Raw genomic sequence first — 16,882 nt, forward strand, 5'->3', positions numbered from 1 at the left:
ATCCCTCTGGTAACGTTGCACACGATGTTCCTACAACCCGACGTTACACCACCACAACGTCAAAGAGAGTTTTCTGAAACGTTTGACGTTCATTTTTTCAATTTGCAAGTTTCATTTGCTTTTTGTTATGTAGTTGGTTGATTATAAATCTGTCTCTATTAATTTTGTGTTGTCTATTTATTATGATTTTATTTACCTCAAGTTGTGGAAATAATCGATTAAATAATTTTTACCCTTAATTTACCTTAAAATGTTGTATTGTCGTAAGTAATGAACTTGAAGGAAGGAAAAATGGGACAGAAGTATACGGTTTTCAATAAATGAATTATAACAAAATTTTAATCGCAGGCTGCTAAAATTGCATGGTGCATATCATCTGTCATTGTAAATTTTTCATATCTTGATTCAACCGTAATACAAATATATCCAAGACTCTGCAAGTAAATAAAAACATATTTACCCTTGATTAATGGTAATTGAATTGTAATAAAAATTTGCTTGACACAACTTGTCGAAATACAACCATTAAATAAAATTATTATAACTCGATCTTGAAAATTATTTTTCCAGTCATTTGAATTTGCTTTCCTTAAAAATGTACATATCTTCTCCTGAATCGTCCGTATAACATGGGGTTGCATTAACTTAATGAAACTGTTTTTGTCGCTGTTTCCGATAAGTCTTTCAGTAACCTCCGTTTCATGCACAACATGCACCGTGGGTTTTTTTCGACAACCAGCAATTTTCTTTTTTAAATTTCCCCACGCGATTCGTTTTAAGTGCCAGTCTGCCTAAGAATCAGGCAGTGGTGAAAACATGATGAAAAAAAACCCACCCAATTTTACATTGATTTCAGTTAATAATACGTAGTTATGCACAAAAATAACATCCATTTCCGTTTTCTGTCTGGTAATAGAAGATACAATTTGGTTGAAATGCACTAGAAATTAACAAATAAGGGGAGATAACTCTGTAATTTGCTATCATTCTAACCAATTTTCTAACCGAGTTATTTGATACCAGACACACACAAACGAAAGACTAATACTTTTTAACTCAGGATGATGGTTAGTATTTTAAAAATAGCATGATTAACTCGGTGGGTTTTTTTCTGATCATGTTTTGATTTTTACCTAAATTGCCTGATCCTTACAAAGACTGGCACTTAAGAATCAGGAATATACAATGGAACAAATTTTGCAAATGTAACGTTTTGTAATGTTTCGTAGCATTTTATTACTGTAAGACCCAAACATGCAGTTAATAAAAAAGGAATCTAGACTTTATGTTCTTTTTGTGTATCTAACTTATGTTTTGGTAAATTATAAATTATTTTTAAAATATCAGTTAAAAAAAAACGTTAATTGCTTGAACAAATGAAATATCAACTTGGACAAAATGGCTACCGCTTGAAAAACGACTGTGTAGAGATGGTTTAATATAATCTACAATTTTTGAACTCACGAACAATGAGGCAAGTATTTGTTCTTTTGGTAGATGTTATAATTATCTCACATTTTTTAGACACTTTTAGCTATGTCTACTTATAAAACTACCTTTCAGTCGTTAAGTCAACGAAAAACGTCATTGGACATTTTTCTTATTCCAGCTTAATATGCAGCCACCGAGTCAAACGAAATTCGACAAAAAAACGGCTTTGATTTAAACAAGAACTGACACACTTCGTTACTTCTGTTAAGTTTCGGGAAGATCAGAGAATAAGAAATAGGATCACTATACATAAGAGATAAAACAGTTGTTCAAAAATGTAACGTTGGACATCCGTTTTTTTCACATAGCTTTGTTGTTTTAATCCTAAAATATACTAGATATTACTACGCATATGACCAAGAGCTATAAGAACATATAGGAAAACATATACTGAATTAGTTTTTATAATGGTTAGTGTTTGTTAACATTTTATTTTGTTTTTGCGGAGGCAAATTTCGAAGATTCTGTTTCAAATCATAAGGGTTATAGGAACAGCGTGCGTGACGTTTGGTATCTTTCGCCCCTCTTCTATAACCTGAATGAAAACTTAACTGATTGGGCCTTATGAAGAACTAGTCTAAAACTAGGTGAGGAGACCTACATTGTACATGTATTGTACTTATTTTCATGAAATGATTTCATAAGTAATAACTGAATAAATCAGATATTGACATTGTAAACGACAGAAAATTATCAGTGTTAATTGATCATAGGCACTTGTCTCAGAAAAAAATTCCTATATACCTTAATATAACTGTATATATTTTTTTATTTTTCTTAGACAAGTGCCTGTGTACTTGATGCAGAAAATATAGATTTGTTGGCAAAAGTGTAGAATATGTATTGTTAAATAAGGCATTGTTAATGAATGATGTAGAAATGCATGGAACGTAATGGTGTAATCGGCATGACTTTGTTCCATTCAGTTTTCACGAACTACTTCAATATAAAAAATAAGATGTGGTATGATTGCTTATGAGACAACTGTCCACAAGAGACCAAATTGACACAGACATTAACAACTATAGGTCACTGTACGGCCTTCAACAATGAGCAAAGTCCATACCGCATAGTCAGCTATAAAAGACTCCGATAAGACTATGTAAAACAATTGAAACGAGAAAACTAACGGCCTTATTTATATAAAAATATATATGAAAAAAAAACATTCTGAAATCTCAAAAGTTAAGAATTACTATGAAACTGATGGCGATTCTCAGAATAGAAACGGCTCTTATAATAATGAACTTTACTACCTTGATTCAAGCATCTTTGAAAATAAACGTTATATTACTTATCTTATAATAATGATCATATCCTTTTTATTGAAAAAGGGAAACCCATACAAATTCTGAGTCAGGCTTGCAATTTAGTTAATTTAAACCTTAGATCAATTTTGTCTATTCATGTTTCATCAGTATTTACCATTCATACATTTTATTTTATTTTATTTTCAAACTTTCACATATTCTGAAAGTGACCTGTATACCTAATCAGTCGGGTGTATTAACATTTATTTTAAAACATAACTGAAATATTCATGGTATGAAGTACAATTTTTTGTGTCGCAGGACTTCCTTTCTTTAGCAGAAGCCATTCAGTCAAACAGGAGTTGTCATTTGAGGGTTGTTGAATGACAAACACCCCCCCCCCCCTTTTTCCGCTTTTTTAATTTAGTATATAAAAAAATCGTATTCCAGATTTTGACCAGGAAGTAATGATTGCATCAGATTTGTAATGATAAAAAAGCTTTAAGTTGAAAATATTTTTGGTAATGAATAACTAGAGGCTCTAAAGAGCCTGTGTCGCTCACCTTGGTCTATGTGCATATTAAACAAAGGACACAAATGGATTCATGACAAAATTGTATTTTGGTGATGGTGATGTGTTTGAAGTTCTTACTTTACTGAACGTTCTTGCTTCTTACAATTATATCTATAATGAACTTTGCCCATTAGTAACAGAGAAAAATATTTGGTACAAATTTACCGAATTAATGAAAATTGTTAAAAATTGACTATAAAGGGCAATAACTCCTTAAGGGGTCAATTGACCATTTAGGTCATGTTGACTTATTTGTAGATCTTACTTTGCTGAACATTATTGCTGTTTACAGTTTATCTCTATCTATAATAGTATTCAAGATAATAACCAAAAACGGCAAAATTTCTTTAAAAATTACCAATTGGAGGGCAGCAAGCCAACAACCGATTGTCCAATTCATCTGAAAATTTCAGGGCAGATAGATATTGACCTGATAAACATTTTTATCCCATGTCAAATTTCCTCAAAATGCTTTGGTTTTTGAGTTATAAGCCAAAAACTGCATTTTACCCCTATGTTCTATTTTTAGCTGTGGCGGCCATCTTGGTTGGTTGACCGGGTCACGCCACACATTTTTTAAACTAGATACCCCAAAGATGATTGTGGCCAAGTTTGGATTAATTTGGCTCAGTGGTTTCAGAGGAGAAGATTTTTGTAAAAGATTACTTAGATTTATGAAAAATGGTTAAAAATTGACTATAAAGGGCAATAACTCCTAAAGGGGTCAACTGACCATTTCGGTCATGTTGACTTATTTGTAAATCTAACTTTGCTGAACATTATTACTGTTTACAGTTTATCTCTATCTATAATAATATTCAAGATAATAACCAAAAACAGCAAAATTTCCTCAAAATTACCAATTCAGGGGCAGCAACCCAACAACAGGTTAACCGATTCATCTGAAAATTTTAGGGCAGATAGATCTTGACCTGATAAACATTTTTACCCCAGTCAGATTTCCTCTAAATGCTTTGGTTTTTGAGTTATAAGCCAAAAACTGCATTTTACCCCTATGTTCTATTTTTAGCCGTGACGGCCATCTTGGTTGGATGACCGGGTCACGCCACACATTTTTTAAACTAGATACCCCAATGATGATTGTGGCCAAGTTTGGTTTGATTTGGCCCAGTAGTTTCAGAGGAGAAGATTTTTGTAAAAGTTAACGACGACGGACGACGACGGACGACGGACGACGACGACGGACGACGGACGACGGACGCCAAGTGATGAGAAAAGCTCACTTGGCCCTTCGGGCCAGGTGAGCTAATTATGACGCAATACATTGTAACATTATTAAATGAGACAAACTGTAACTAATAAAATTATTTCAATGTGAAAGTATTTTTTTCACCGGTTTCTCCGGTCACAATAAAAATGCCTGTTATATTCCTATCAAAAAATCAAATACAAAGAAAGACTGGTTTTGATCACGGAAGTATCATATTGATAATTATCAATGAATACTTCCATGTTTCGACTAACACGTTTTCCCTTGTGATCCACCGGAAATACGATATGTAAACAATGAATGAAACATCTTTTGATAATATAGATATTTTATTAGAATATTTTACTTTTAAAACATATATTATGAAAACATCGTAAATCAATTACATCATGTATACAATTAACTTGAATTATCTATATAGCTGAAAGCTTTAATAAACGAACGCATACGTTATTTCTATATATATTTAATACGAGATAATAAATATCATCTTAAAATAGCGAATGACGATTTAAAGTCCTATTCTGATTGGTCAGATAAAAATAACTATTGTAAAAATATCAATACGCGTCATGGTGATTCCCAGCAGTTTGTATATAAACAAATGCGGGTAGAAGATATTTCATCACCCAACTGAAATTCATGTAAAAAGACGAAGGACCATACCGCTAGACGAACGAGCCAAACCCAAAATGATCAACAACCCACCACGCCACCGTAAGCACCGACGAGGGTCGTCCAAAATGATGTGGGGTTCCTCGCGCCATCGTTTTTTCGCCAACCCGCCTCACCATTGGGTCTCCCCTAAGTACCGGCCTCAACAAGAAGAGTGGGACATTTTACCGATCCACATCTGTGCATTGGGAAGTGGGCTTGACTGCAGGAAGAAAACAAGATACATTAAGGTTTCAGTTTGAACCATTTAATATGTATATAGGAGAAAATTTCAATGTTCATTTTCATGAAAATTTCAATTTTTGGAAATTCTTAGATAATAATTCATCAGGAGGACTGATTCATTCAGATTTCATCCCAAATAAGATATTCACAGAAATGATGATTTCAAATTCTGCCAAGCGGATCCGAGACGTGCCAAATGCAGGAGGTAGTTCTGTTATATCAGAAGTGTTATCTTTCGAGTTCCTCAACAAGGCATGCCAGGCTGAATTACTGAAGGTAAATACTCTTTAAAGTCTATAAAAATGATAAGTTCTACCAATACATATATATTCATGATATACTCACATAAGTTAATTTACTCCATTCAAAAAGTTTCAAGTTGCAAAAATAACATCCCCCTATTTTTCTTCTTCATCAAACATACTGAAACCTTATCCCAAGGTACATAGTCATAATTATATTTTGTATGACATATAAAAATAAGAATAATTAATGTAATTTAATACTTGTATTTTTTCATGTGATGTCATAGTTCATTAAATTATGACCAATAAGGATACAACTAGTTCACACACAGCTGAAAAATGAATGACGCAATCGAAACTGACATCAATAAATACAGAATAGAAAAAATCCCAGGACCCTTGACATTTAAAGACAATAAGACTCGGTATTTTAAATTTATTTTCAATATATTTACCTTCCGAAAGATCTTTGGATTTATTTATATTTATTGTGTTTTTCTTTGATCTAATTGCTGACCTGGGCACAGTCTTTTTGGTGGTACAACAATGTATTATTGTTCCTCAATCTTAGTTTATTGGTTTGTGGTTTTATTTTGTTATTTCAGTAAATATTTTCTTTTTTCCAGTAATATCTCACTGTCGTTTCTTTTTTACTATTTTTGTGTTATCATTTATTTCTTTTGTTGTTTTTTTACAGACCGAGATGGAAGTTAGATATTTTCCAGAAGGAGGTTCAATAACTGACTACGTATGTAAAATTTTCGACAAGAAAGTGGGCGTGTCCGTAACCAGGGCTATGAAGTACAGAGGGCAATACACAGAAGAAGACGCCCACCATTTACTGACTAAAAAACTAAAGGGTAAGTAAGACTAGAAAGTTTGTAGAAAATAAAAACTTTCAATTGACTTACTTGAATTTTGCCGCAACCATAAGATTTCCAGTACTTCCGGACGGTTAGTGACGGTTTCAGAAAAAAATCTTTTTTGGCATAGAAACGTAGAAAAAGTTTCTTCGTTAATCTTGGCTAGACTTTGACTATTGCAGACAATTACTCCTCTCTTTCTTCGAACCCTGATCCACACACGCCAGTATTCACACACAAAAAGTTCCATTATTCATTATTCGGGGGGGGGGGGGGGGGTAGAGATAAGGAGTGAAAAGATAAAGACAAAGCGACCTTGGTACATCCTCACCGATAGGAAATATGCACTAAAAACTAGAAATATACAATACCATCACGGCATTGGCACTGAACATTTTGTAGGATTAAAATACATGTATTAAATAATCCATTATGATTTCACAACTGAAATATCAGATGCCAATTATGGCAAGACTATTACGGATTGCACCAAACGTAGAATGGTCTAGCTGTTCTCTAAATAACAAACATTGTTTAACTTGAAACAAACCACCGCTTTAACAAAAATTTTCATGGTCTTTTTAATATTTTTTATTATTTTATTTCAGGAGTAATTCAGTCAAGTAAAAACTCTATGGAAAAATGGAGCAAACAGATTCTACACGTCTGGGTACCAAACAAGCACACTGCTAACACTATAACCAAGGTCTACAACAAGTTGTCTGCCAATGTCCGCTCTAACACTATCGTCATGGTGACAAGATCATCTTGCTCTTCATACATTTATACGAATGGATGAAAATCAGAACGAGCTAGAAAGAAGAGTATAAGCATGCAAGCAAAATAAATTGCGTTTATCAAAAGCCAGCTCTCTGTGGCCTGAAAGTTAAATTGAGTAAATCACTGAATCTCAGAAACAAAGAAGAGCAAATGTTGGGATGTTAAGAACCGAGTCATTCTAACCACCGAGTCATTCGCCGATCGAGCAATCCAACCACCGGGACATTCGAGTCATTCCATCACCGGGCAATCCAACAAATGAGTCATTTGATTGCCGAGCTATCCAACCAATGAGTCATTTGATCACAGAGCAATCCAACCACTGAGTCATTCGATCGCCGAGCTATCCAACCAATGAGTCATTGGATCACAGAGCAATCTAACCAATGAGTCATTCAATAACCGAGTAATCCATCCAATGAGTCATTGGATCGCCGAGCAATCCAACCAATGAGTCATTCGATCGCCGAGCAATCAAACAACGAGTCATTCGATCGCCGAACAATTTAACCAATGAGTCATTCGATCGCCGAGCTATCTTACCAATGAGTCATTCGATCGCCGAACAATCTAACCAATGAGTCATTCGATCGCCGAGCAATCCAACCATCAAGTTAATCAAATCACCGAGCCATTTTAAAACAGAGTCATTCATTCGATCATCGATTCATTCAACCACCGAGTGATTCGATCACAGAACCCTCCAACCACCAAGCTATTCAACCACATAGTCATTCGACCATCGATAAGATGTTGAGTTTGAAAAAAAAAAAATGTCATCAAGAAATATTACTTGGTAACATAAACGAGTTTCAAGTCATAACATTGAAGAAAACTACTTGATGTGTAATATTGTAAAAGTTATTTATTGATAATAAAAGATCATTTATGGAAAAATAATACACAAGACTCAATCTGAAAGAGACTTTTCACAGTAAAACAATAAGAACAAACAAGCAAACAAAACAAAGATTCCTTCATTGCTACATTTTAGCTCAATCCTAAATACAAGGTTGGTCAAAGAATACCAACACGGATGAGAGAAACCATGTTTAATACTCAGCGAACAGTTGCTTGGAAAATCAAATTGATCATTAAATAAGTGTCAACTGTGTCCATTTGACATTTTGGATATTTCATATACACCCACCTAACCCTAAGTATAGCGGTTAATACATATTTTCTTGCGAATGGTTTATCTAAACAAAGAAGTTTCGTGTTCTTTATCTGTTTGGCTCTAACAGATTTAACAAAGGTAGGTCGGTCCCCTCCGTAATATATCCAGTATGCCTTCAGAATATCAAATAGTGTCAAGAATTTCAATAACGACCGGATACCAGTCTATAACAAAGGTGACTCGGAGAAAAAAAGTATATGTACATAAGTTTTATAATGAAAACTATTCATTGAGATATAAAAAAAAACATATGCATTAGTTTTTTTTATTTGAGGTTTCTTATGACTTTAACAATACGGATGAATACGCGTTTGTGGAAAATAAGGTTAATTTGTTATATTTGCCGCTGGACGTTTTAAGCAAACAATTAGTCATTGAATTGTCAAAATTACCACCAAATATTATTCCCGTACGATGTAAGTAAATGTTTATTATGGACACGTTTTTATATAGATCAGACCGTTGGTTTTCCCGTTTGAATGCCGGGTTTTACACTAGTCTTGTAATTTTGTGGTCCTTTATAGCTTGCTGTTCGGTGTTAGCCAATTAAGGCTCCGTCTTGATGGCCGTACCTTGACCTATAGATAATGATCTATAATGGTTTAATTTTATAAATTGTGACTTGGATGGAGTGTTATCTCATGACACTCATACCAAATCTTCCTATATCTACGTATATCTAGAATACAAGTCCTTTCAACCCAAAGGATATCTTCAACCAAATTAAAACAACTAGATATGTTAGTTAATTTAATGCAATTTGTATCATGTTTATGGTTTTACGGTACAACCATGACAGTATAGTCCTTTCGGATCTGTCTGCCTGGAACTTCGTAAGCTGGTACGTTTATGATTTTTTTGGATTAAGTATAGAATTTGATGGTACCAAAAATTACACGATACTTTCGTATTATCGAATGACTTCACCAGCAATCAGTGATCATTATCAAAAACTAAGTATGATCCCCGTTTTCCCTTGAATTGTGTGAGATCTCGCCACTAATCATTTTACCGATCATCCTAATATGCTACTGTGATTACTGATCTATTTTTAATGTATTTACCTGCAACCTTGCTAATCACAGATGTTCTGCATCATATAACTTTTTTTTTATAATCTCGCCTGATTACTTATTACAAAAAAAGTTATTAATGATTTGCAAAGTTATACCAAAAATTATGTTTTCTGGTCTGTACTTCCGTTCGTTGGTCCGTTCGTCCGTCTGTCTGTCCGTAAGTTCGTTCGTCCGTCTGTCCGTGCGTTCGTCCGTCCGTGTGTTCGTCCGTCCGTTCGTTCGTCTGCTCGTTCGTCCGTTCGTCCGTCCGTCTGTCCCGTTAATGTTTTTGGTCGAAGAAGTTTTTGATAAAGTTGAAGTCAAACTAACTTGAAACTTATTTCACATGTTCTCTATGATATGATCTTTCTAATTTTATTGCCAATAAAAAAGATTTCCCCCAATTTTCACGGTCCATTGAACATGAAAAAAAAAATGAGTGCGGATGGGGCATCCTTGTACTATGGACAATTTTTTTTTTTATCGTATATTGATATCACGTTGGCGTCGTCGTCGTCGTCGTCCGAATACTTCTAGTTTTCGCACTATAACTTTAGTTTAAGTGAATAGAAAGCTATGAAATTTTGACACAAGGTTTATGATCACAAGAGAAAGGTTGGGATTGACTTTGGGAGTTTTGGTTCCAACAGTTTAGGAATTAGGGGTCAAAAAAGGGCCCAAATAAGCATTATTTTTGGTTTTCGCACAATTACTTTAGTATAAGTGAATAGAAATCAATGAAGTTTAAACACAAGGTCTATAACCACAAAAGGAAGACTGGGATTGTTTTTGGGAGTTGAGGTCCGAACGGTTTAGGATTTAGGGGCAAAAAGGGGCCAAAATAAGCCTTTTTCTTGGTTTTCGCACCATAACTTTAGTATCAGTAAATAGAAATCTATGAAATTTTAACACAAAGTTTATAACCAAAAAAGGAAGGTTGGGATTGATTTAAGGAGTTTTTGTCCCAACAGTTTAGGAATGAAGGGTCCAACATTAAAGTTTGTTGATTTCATCAAAAGTTAAATAATTGGGGTTCTTTGATATGCCAAATCTAACTGTGTATGTAGATTCTTAATGTTTGGTCCCGTTTTCAAATTGGCCTACATTAAGGTCCAAAGGGTCCAAAATTAAACTTAGTTTGATTTTAACAAAAAGTGAATCCTTGGGTTTCTAAGTTATGCTGAATCTAAAAATGTACTTAGATTTTTTATTATTGGCCAAGTTTTCAAGTTGGTCCAAAATTAAACTTTTTTTTTGTTTGATTTCATCAAAAATTGAATAATTTGGGTTCTTTGATATGCCAAATCTAAATGTGTATGTAGAATCTCAATTTTTGGTCCCGTTTTCAAATTGGTCTACATTAAAGTCTAAAGGGTCCATAATTAAACTAAGTTTGATTTTAACAAACATTGAATTCTTGGGCTTCTTTGATATGCTGAATCTAAACATGTACTTAGATTTTTATACGACCGCAAATTTTGAAAAAAATTTCGTCGTATATTGCTATCACGTTGGCGTCGTCGTCTGCGTCGTCGTCGTCGTCGTCGTCGTCCGAATACTTTTAGTTTTCGCACTCTAACTTTAGTAAAAGTGAATAGAAATCTATGAAATTTTAACACAAGGTTTATGACCACAAAAGAAAGGTTGGTATTTTTTTTGAGAGTTTTGGTCCCAACTGTTTAGGAATTAGGGGCCTAAAAGGGCCCAAATAAGCATTTTCTTGGTTTTCGCACTATAACTTTAGTTTAAGTTAATAGAAATATATGAAATTTTGACACAAGGTTTATGACCACAAAAGGAAGGTTGGTATTGATTTTGGGAGTTTAGGTCCCAATAGTTTAGGAATTGGGGGCCAAAAAGGGACCCAAATAAGCATTTTTCTTGGTTTTCACACCGTAACATTAGTATAAGTAAATAGAAATCTATGACATTTAAACACAAGGTTTATGACCATAAAAGGAAGGTTGATATTGATTTTGGGAGTTTTGGTCCCAACAGTTTAGGAATAAGGGGACCAAAGGGTCCAAAATTAAACTTTGTTTGATTTCATCAAAATTGAATAATTGGGGTTCTTTGATATGCCGAATCTAACTGTGTATGTAGATTCTTAACTTTTGGTCCCGTTTTCAAATTGGTCTACATTAAGGTCCAAAGGGTCCAAAATTAAACTTAGTTTGATTTTGACAAAAAATGAATCCGTTGGGTTCTTTGATATGCTGAATCTGAAAAATTACTTAGATTCTTGATTATTGGCCCAGTTTTCAAGTTGGTCCAAATCGGGGTCCAAAATTAAACTTTGATTGATTTCATCAAAAATTGAATAAATGGGGTTCATTGATATGCCAAATCTAACTGTGTATGTAGATTCTTCATTTTTGGTCCTGTTTTCAAATTGGTCTACATTAAAGTCCAAAGGGTCCAAAATTAAACTTAGTTTGATTTTAACAAAAATTGAAATCTTGGGGTTCTTTGATATGCTGAATCCAAACAAGTACTTAGATTTTTGATTATGGGCCCAGTTTTCAAGTTGGTCCAAATCAGGATCTAAAATATTATATTAAGTATTGTGCAATAGCAAGTCTTTTCAATTGCACAGTATTGCACAATGGCAAGAAATATCTAATTGCACAATATTGTGAAATAGCAATATTTTTTCTTAATTAGAGTTATCTTTCTTTGTCCAGAATCAACTCAAATCTTTGTTATATACAATGTATATTCACTTTTTACTACCAACTGATAAATTAAAATAATCTTTACCATTCAGTGATAACAAGCAGTTTTTTTTACATCTTAATATTTTATGATGTATTTAAATGAGTAGTTATTGTTGCAAACTCCATTAGAAATTTAATTGAGATTAGTTTTGGAATAAGGGAAAGGGGGATGTGATTAAAAAAAATTGGGTTCAATTTTCTCATTTGAAATTTCATAAATAAAAAGAAAATTTCTTCAAACATTTTTTTGAGAGGATTAATATTCAACAGCATAGTGAATTGCTCTAAGAGAAAACAAAAATTTTAAGTTCATTAGAACACATTCATTCTGTGTCAGAAACCTATGCTGTGTCAACTATTTAATCACAATCCAAATTTAGAGCTGAATCCAGCTTGAATGTTGTGTCCATACTTGCCCCAACCGTTCAGGGTTCAACCTCTGCGGTCGTATAAAGCTACGCCCAGCGGAGCATCTGGTTGATTATGGGACCAGTTTTCAAATTGGTCCAAATCAGGATCCAAAATCATTATATTAAATATTGTGCAATAGCAAGAAATTTTCCATTGCACAGTATTGCACAATAGCAAGAAATCTTTAATTGCACAGTATTGCGCAATAGCAAGAAATATCTAATTGCACAATATTGTGCAATAGCAAGATTTGTTTTAATTGGAGTTATCTTTCTTTGTCCAGAATAGTAGTTGAATCAACTTTAATCATTGTTTTATACAATATACAATGTATATTCACTTTTACTACCAACTGATCAATTAAAACAATCTTTATCATTCAGTGATAACAAGCACTATTTTTCCTTTTTTACATCTTAATATTTTATGATGTATTTAAATGAGTAGTTATTGTTGCAAACTCCATTAGAAATTTGAATTGAGATCAGTTTTGGAATAAGGGAAAGGGGGATGTGAAAAAAAATGGGGGGGGGGGAATTTTTCTCATTTCAGATTTCATAAATAAAAGAAAATTTCTTCAAACATTTTTTTGAGAGGATTTATATTCAACAGCATAGTGAATTGCTCAAAGACAAGACAAAAATTTTAAGTTCATTAGAACACATTTATTCTGTGTCAGAAACCTATGCTGTGTCAATTATTTAATCACAATCCAAATTTAGAGCTGAATCCAGCTTAAATGTTGTGTTCATACTTGTTTTTTTTTATAAATATAGACTGATTAAGAAGGGATATAATTACGATACTGTTGTCAAGTCATTAAAGATTGCATATTTTGGCGTTAATATTGAGTCACTGATAAGGTCTTTGCGTCGGAACTAAAGACATTTATTCTAAAAACAGTTGTTGGCATGACACGGGTTATGTTCTTCTCATATATGTTATGATGGTATGATACTAAACCCCTAACGGGAAGGATTGTGCCTGAGGTTCATATGATGAAATCATAATCTTTCAGTCAGTTTAATTGAAGTCTGGAGCTGGCATGTCAGTTAACTGCTAGTAGTCTGTTGTTATTTATGTATTATTGTCATTTTGTTTATTTTCTTTGGTTACATCTTCTGACATCAGACTCGGACTTCTCTTGAACTGAATTTTAATGTGCGTATTGTTATGCGTTTATTTTTCTACATTGGTTAGAGGTATAGGGGGAGGGTTGAGATCTCACAAACATGTTTAACCCCGCCGCATTTTTGCGCCTGTCCCAAGACAGGAGCCTCTGGCCTTTGTTAGTCTTGTATTATTTTTATATTAGTTTCTTGTGTACAATTTGGAAATTAGTATGGCGTTCATTATCACTGAACTAGTATATATTTGTTTAGGGGCCAGCTGAAGGACGCCTCCGGGTGCGGGAATTTCTCGCTACATTGAAGACCTGTTGGTGACCTTCTGCTTTTGTTTTTTATTTTGGTCGGGTTGTTGTCTCTTTGACACATTCCCCATTTCCATTCTCAATTTTATTTATGTTATCTCTTTTCCGAATGCTGTTTAAACAGTTTATTTTTAAAAAGTTTGTTTAAACAACGAGATAAGGATCGAATGTGATTAGATAATAGAGACGGAATGACCTCTTTATGGGAAATCGGGTTTGGGCCTATATTTTTGCGGTAATTCGGAATTCACTCATATTAGATATATCGGAAATTGATAAATAGGTTTATGGGATATTGAAAAGAGTACTTAATGCAATTGATAATTAAAGAAGAACCCTCCCTTTGATACAGAATTTAGACATGCATTCCATTACAAAATACAAAGTTTTTTCAAATAACTTGGTCATATTCGAATTGTATTTCTAGTCTTGATATATACCAACTACCCATGTTGTAATTGCATAAAGTAAAATGAAAGCGACTTTTTTCCTGGTACACACAATTCAGCAATTGTCACAGATGAAAAAAAAACAAATCTTCAAATACCATTATAATACATATTTGCTTATACATGTCAATTGAAGATAATTTTTACATAAGACTACTGTGCAGGTTTCCAACAACTACAGTTTTGTGTCAAGATTTAAATACCAATGGGATAAAAAAAAATCGGAATTTGCGCCATGCAAACATAACTCTGTTTTTCCTTTTTCTTGGTATTATTTACAGAAATGTGTAGTTTTGTAACTGTACTATTGTCGAGTATATTCCAAAACACCATGTTCTTTTGAAATATACAATTTTGTGCAGTCTTTATCAAAGCAGATATCAAAAAAGGGTCCATTTCCATCTTCATTCACCACTAAGTCACTGAATGTTCCATCCGATCTTAATCTATACACTCCTTGAGTTTGGACAACTACGTACACGTACCCTTGACAATCTATCGCTACTCCGTGCAGTATATGGTTTTCTGAAGGCTTATAAGTAAAAAGATGTTTACCGTCGATTGTCGTACAACAAATAACTTCACTGTCACTGTGATAGATGTTTCCACTTTTATCTAATGCAATGTACCTTGGTGTTAATTTATTATTATTCATTTTGATAGATCGAATATGTCTGCCATTGTGATTCAGAACTTTTATGTTTCCTTTCGTGCCGACAAAGATGTTTTCATTTGAAGCAGCAACACCTCCTTCTTTGCATCCCTCAATCGAAATTTCGTTTAATACTTTACAAGTGTTTAAATCTACAAATTGAATGATATTTGTTTTTGACAATGTTATTATTCCTCTGTTTTGGCCCGGAACTAAAACAATTTGCCATGGTTCACGATTGATTATCATTTCGTAATTCCTCTTTTTATTATTTTCAAACACCTGTATTGCATAACGAAAAGACCACAAATTAGAAGTCGAAATAATAAGTTCGTTGTAATGATTTACTTTTATTCCTTTAATCCTATCATATAACTTCATGAGTCTGGTAGCACCTTGCTTCTCAATGAAGATCGGTAATATTTGTTGTTGTAAAGTTGGAATTTGAGACTGTCGCTTCTTTCTCTGAATAAATTCTTTCGAAGAGGATACTTCAATTGTGTCAATTGTTCCGATAGAAATTATGCTTTTCTTAGGTACATCTGCATTCAATTTAATTGACAAATTAGTTGTCTGCTCTGTAATTGTACTGATTTTTTGTTCAAGATCGGCGAGAACAGTTTTGTACGCATGAACAGCAAAAAAAACTTGTTTTTCAGATCCATGTTTCTCCACTATATCAAACGTGTCTTTTTTTTCTCTCGCGATTTTTCCAATATCTTGTATTTCAGTGATCGTCACCTTTGCATTGTTTAATATTTTTTCTTTTTTATGCTTCAGGTCCTCGAGCAGTAATTTCTCTAGATATTCAATGTGACTTATTGCTTCTTCTTTCACTTTCCTTATTTCATCTCTAATCACATTTGCGTCTTTTTCAATGCTATCAATTAAAGTCTGTCTGTCCTCTGTAATGATGGGTACTGTTATTAAAACATGTTCTATTAGTTCTATTGCATCGATAAATGACTGAGATCTTTTGATGCCTTTAGATGCTATGTCAACTGACATAACTTTCTGACAGGAACGGTGTGTTTCTACTTGACATTCCTTGCAACAAAGAATATCATGGTCGACACAGAAATACTCAAATGGCAAATCCTCGTGTTCTGAACAGCGTTGGTCCGAAATATTTATATTCGTAGGCTTTATGTTAATATCTAAAAGTTCGTGACGGCGGGACATTTTCTGAACGCGATGGTGTTCTGCACATTGTAAACATAACGATTCTTCACAAATGACACACCAATGAGTCGGGGTGTTGTTCTTGTCACGTGCTCTACATGGCTCACATTGGGAGTTTTCCATTATCTGAAACAAGAAACAAACAGATTGTATAATATGATTATTTATTTGCAAAAGAAGTGTTTGTTGTTGAGGGGCCACAGAACCACCTCTACAACCTATACATGAGTTGACTCAAAAATCAAAATGAGATGATACTACCATTGAGGAGTCTCAAGTTCAGTCGAGCTTTTCTTTTCAAACAATTATCTCATTCAAGGAAAAAAATATTCTTAAAAATATATTTAATTCGTAGTCTTTATTTCGATTCGTCGAGGCGTAAGGCAAATCAGAGAGCTGGTTGTTCTGCATAAAGCGTCAACAATGACCCCTTTCAACAACGTATTAATTTGTGATCATGTGTTGTTTTGGTT

General features: G+C 33.6%; 2 protein-coding genes across 2 annotated transcripts; one reads left to right on the plus strand and one right to left on the minus strand.

Moving 5' to 3' along the window:
* Positions 1-5,145: 5,145 nt before the first annotated feature.
* On the plus strand, positions 5,146-7,368 carry LOC134691373 (AAC-rich mRNA clone AAC4 protein-like). Its single transcript, XM_063551879.1, has 3 exons — positions 5,146-5,722; positions 6,389-6,551; positions 7,163-7,368. The coding sequence occupies exons 1-3, from the start codon at positions 5,474-5,476 to the stop codon at positions 7,351-7,353; spliced, it is 603 nt and encodes a 200-aa protein (XP_063407949.1). The 5' UTR covers positions 5,146-5,473; the 3' UTR covers positions 7,354-7,368.
* Positions 7,369-14,879: 7,511 nt separating this feature from the next.
* On the minus strand, positions 14,880-16,409 carry LOC134690217 (uncharacterized). Its single transcript, XM_063550193.1, has one exon. The coding sequence runs from the start codon at positions 16,407-16,409 to the stop codon at positions 14,880-14,882; it is 1,530 nt and encodes a 509-aa protein (XP_063406263.1).
* Positions 16,410-16,882: the final 473 nt, after the last annotated feature.

The sequence above is a fragment of the Mytilus trossulus genome, chromosome 11, assembly GCF_036588685.1.
Source record: "Mytilus trossulus isolate FHL-02 chromosome 11, PNRI_Mtr1.1.1.hap1, whole genome shotgun sequence".
Classification (NCBI taxonomy): domain Eukaryota; kingdom Metazoa; phylum Mollusca; class Bivalvia; order Mytilida; family Mytilidae; genus Mytilus; species Mytilus trossulus.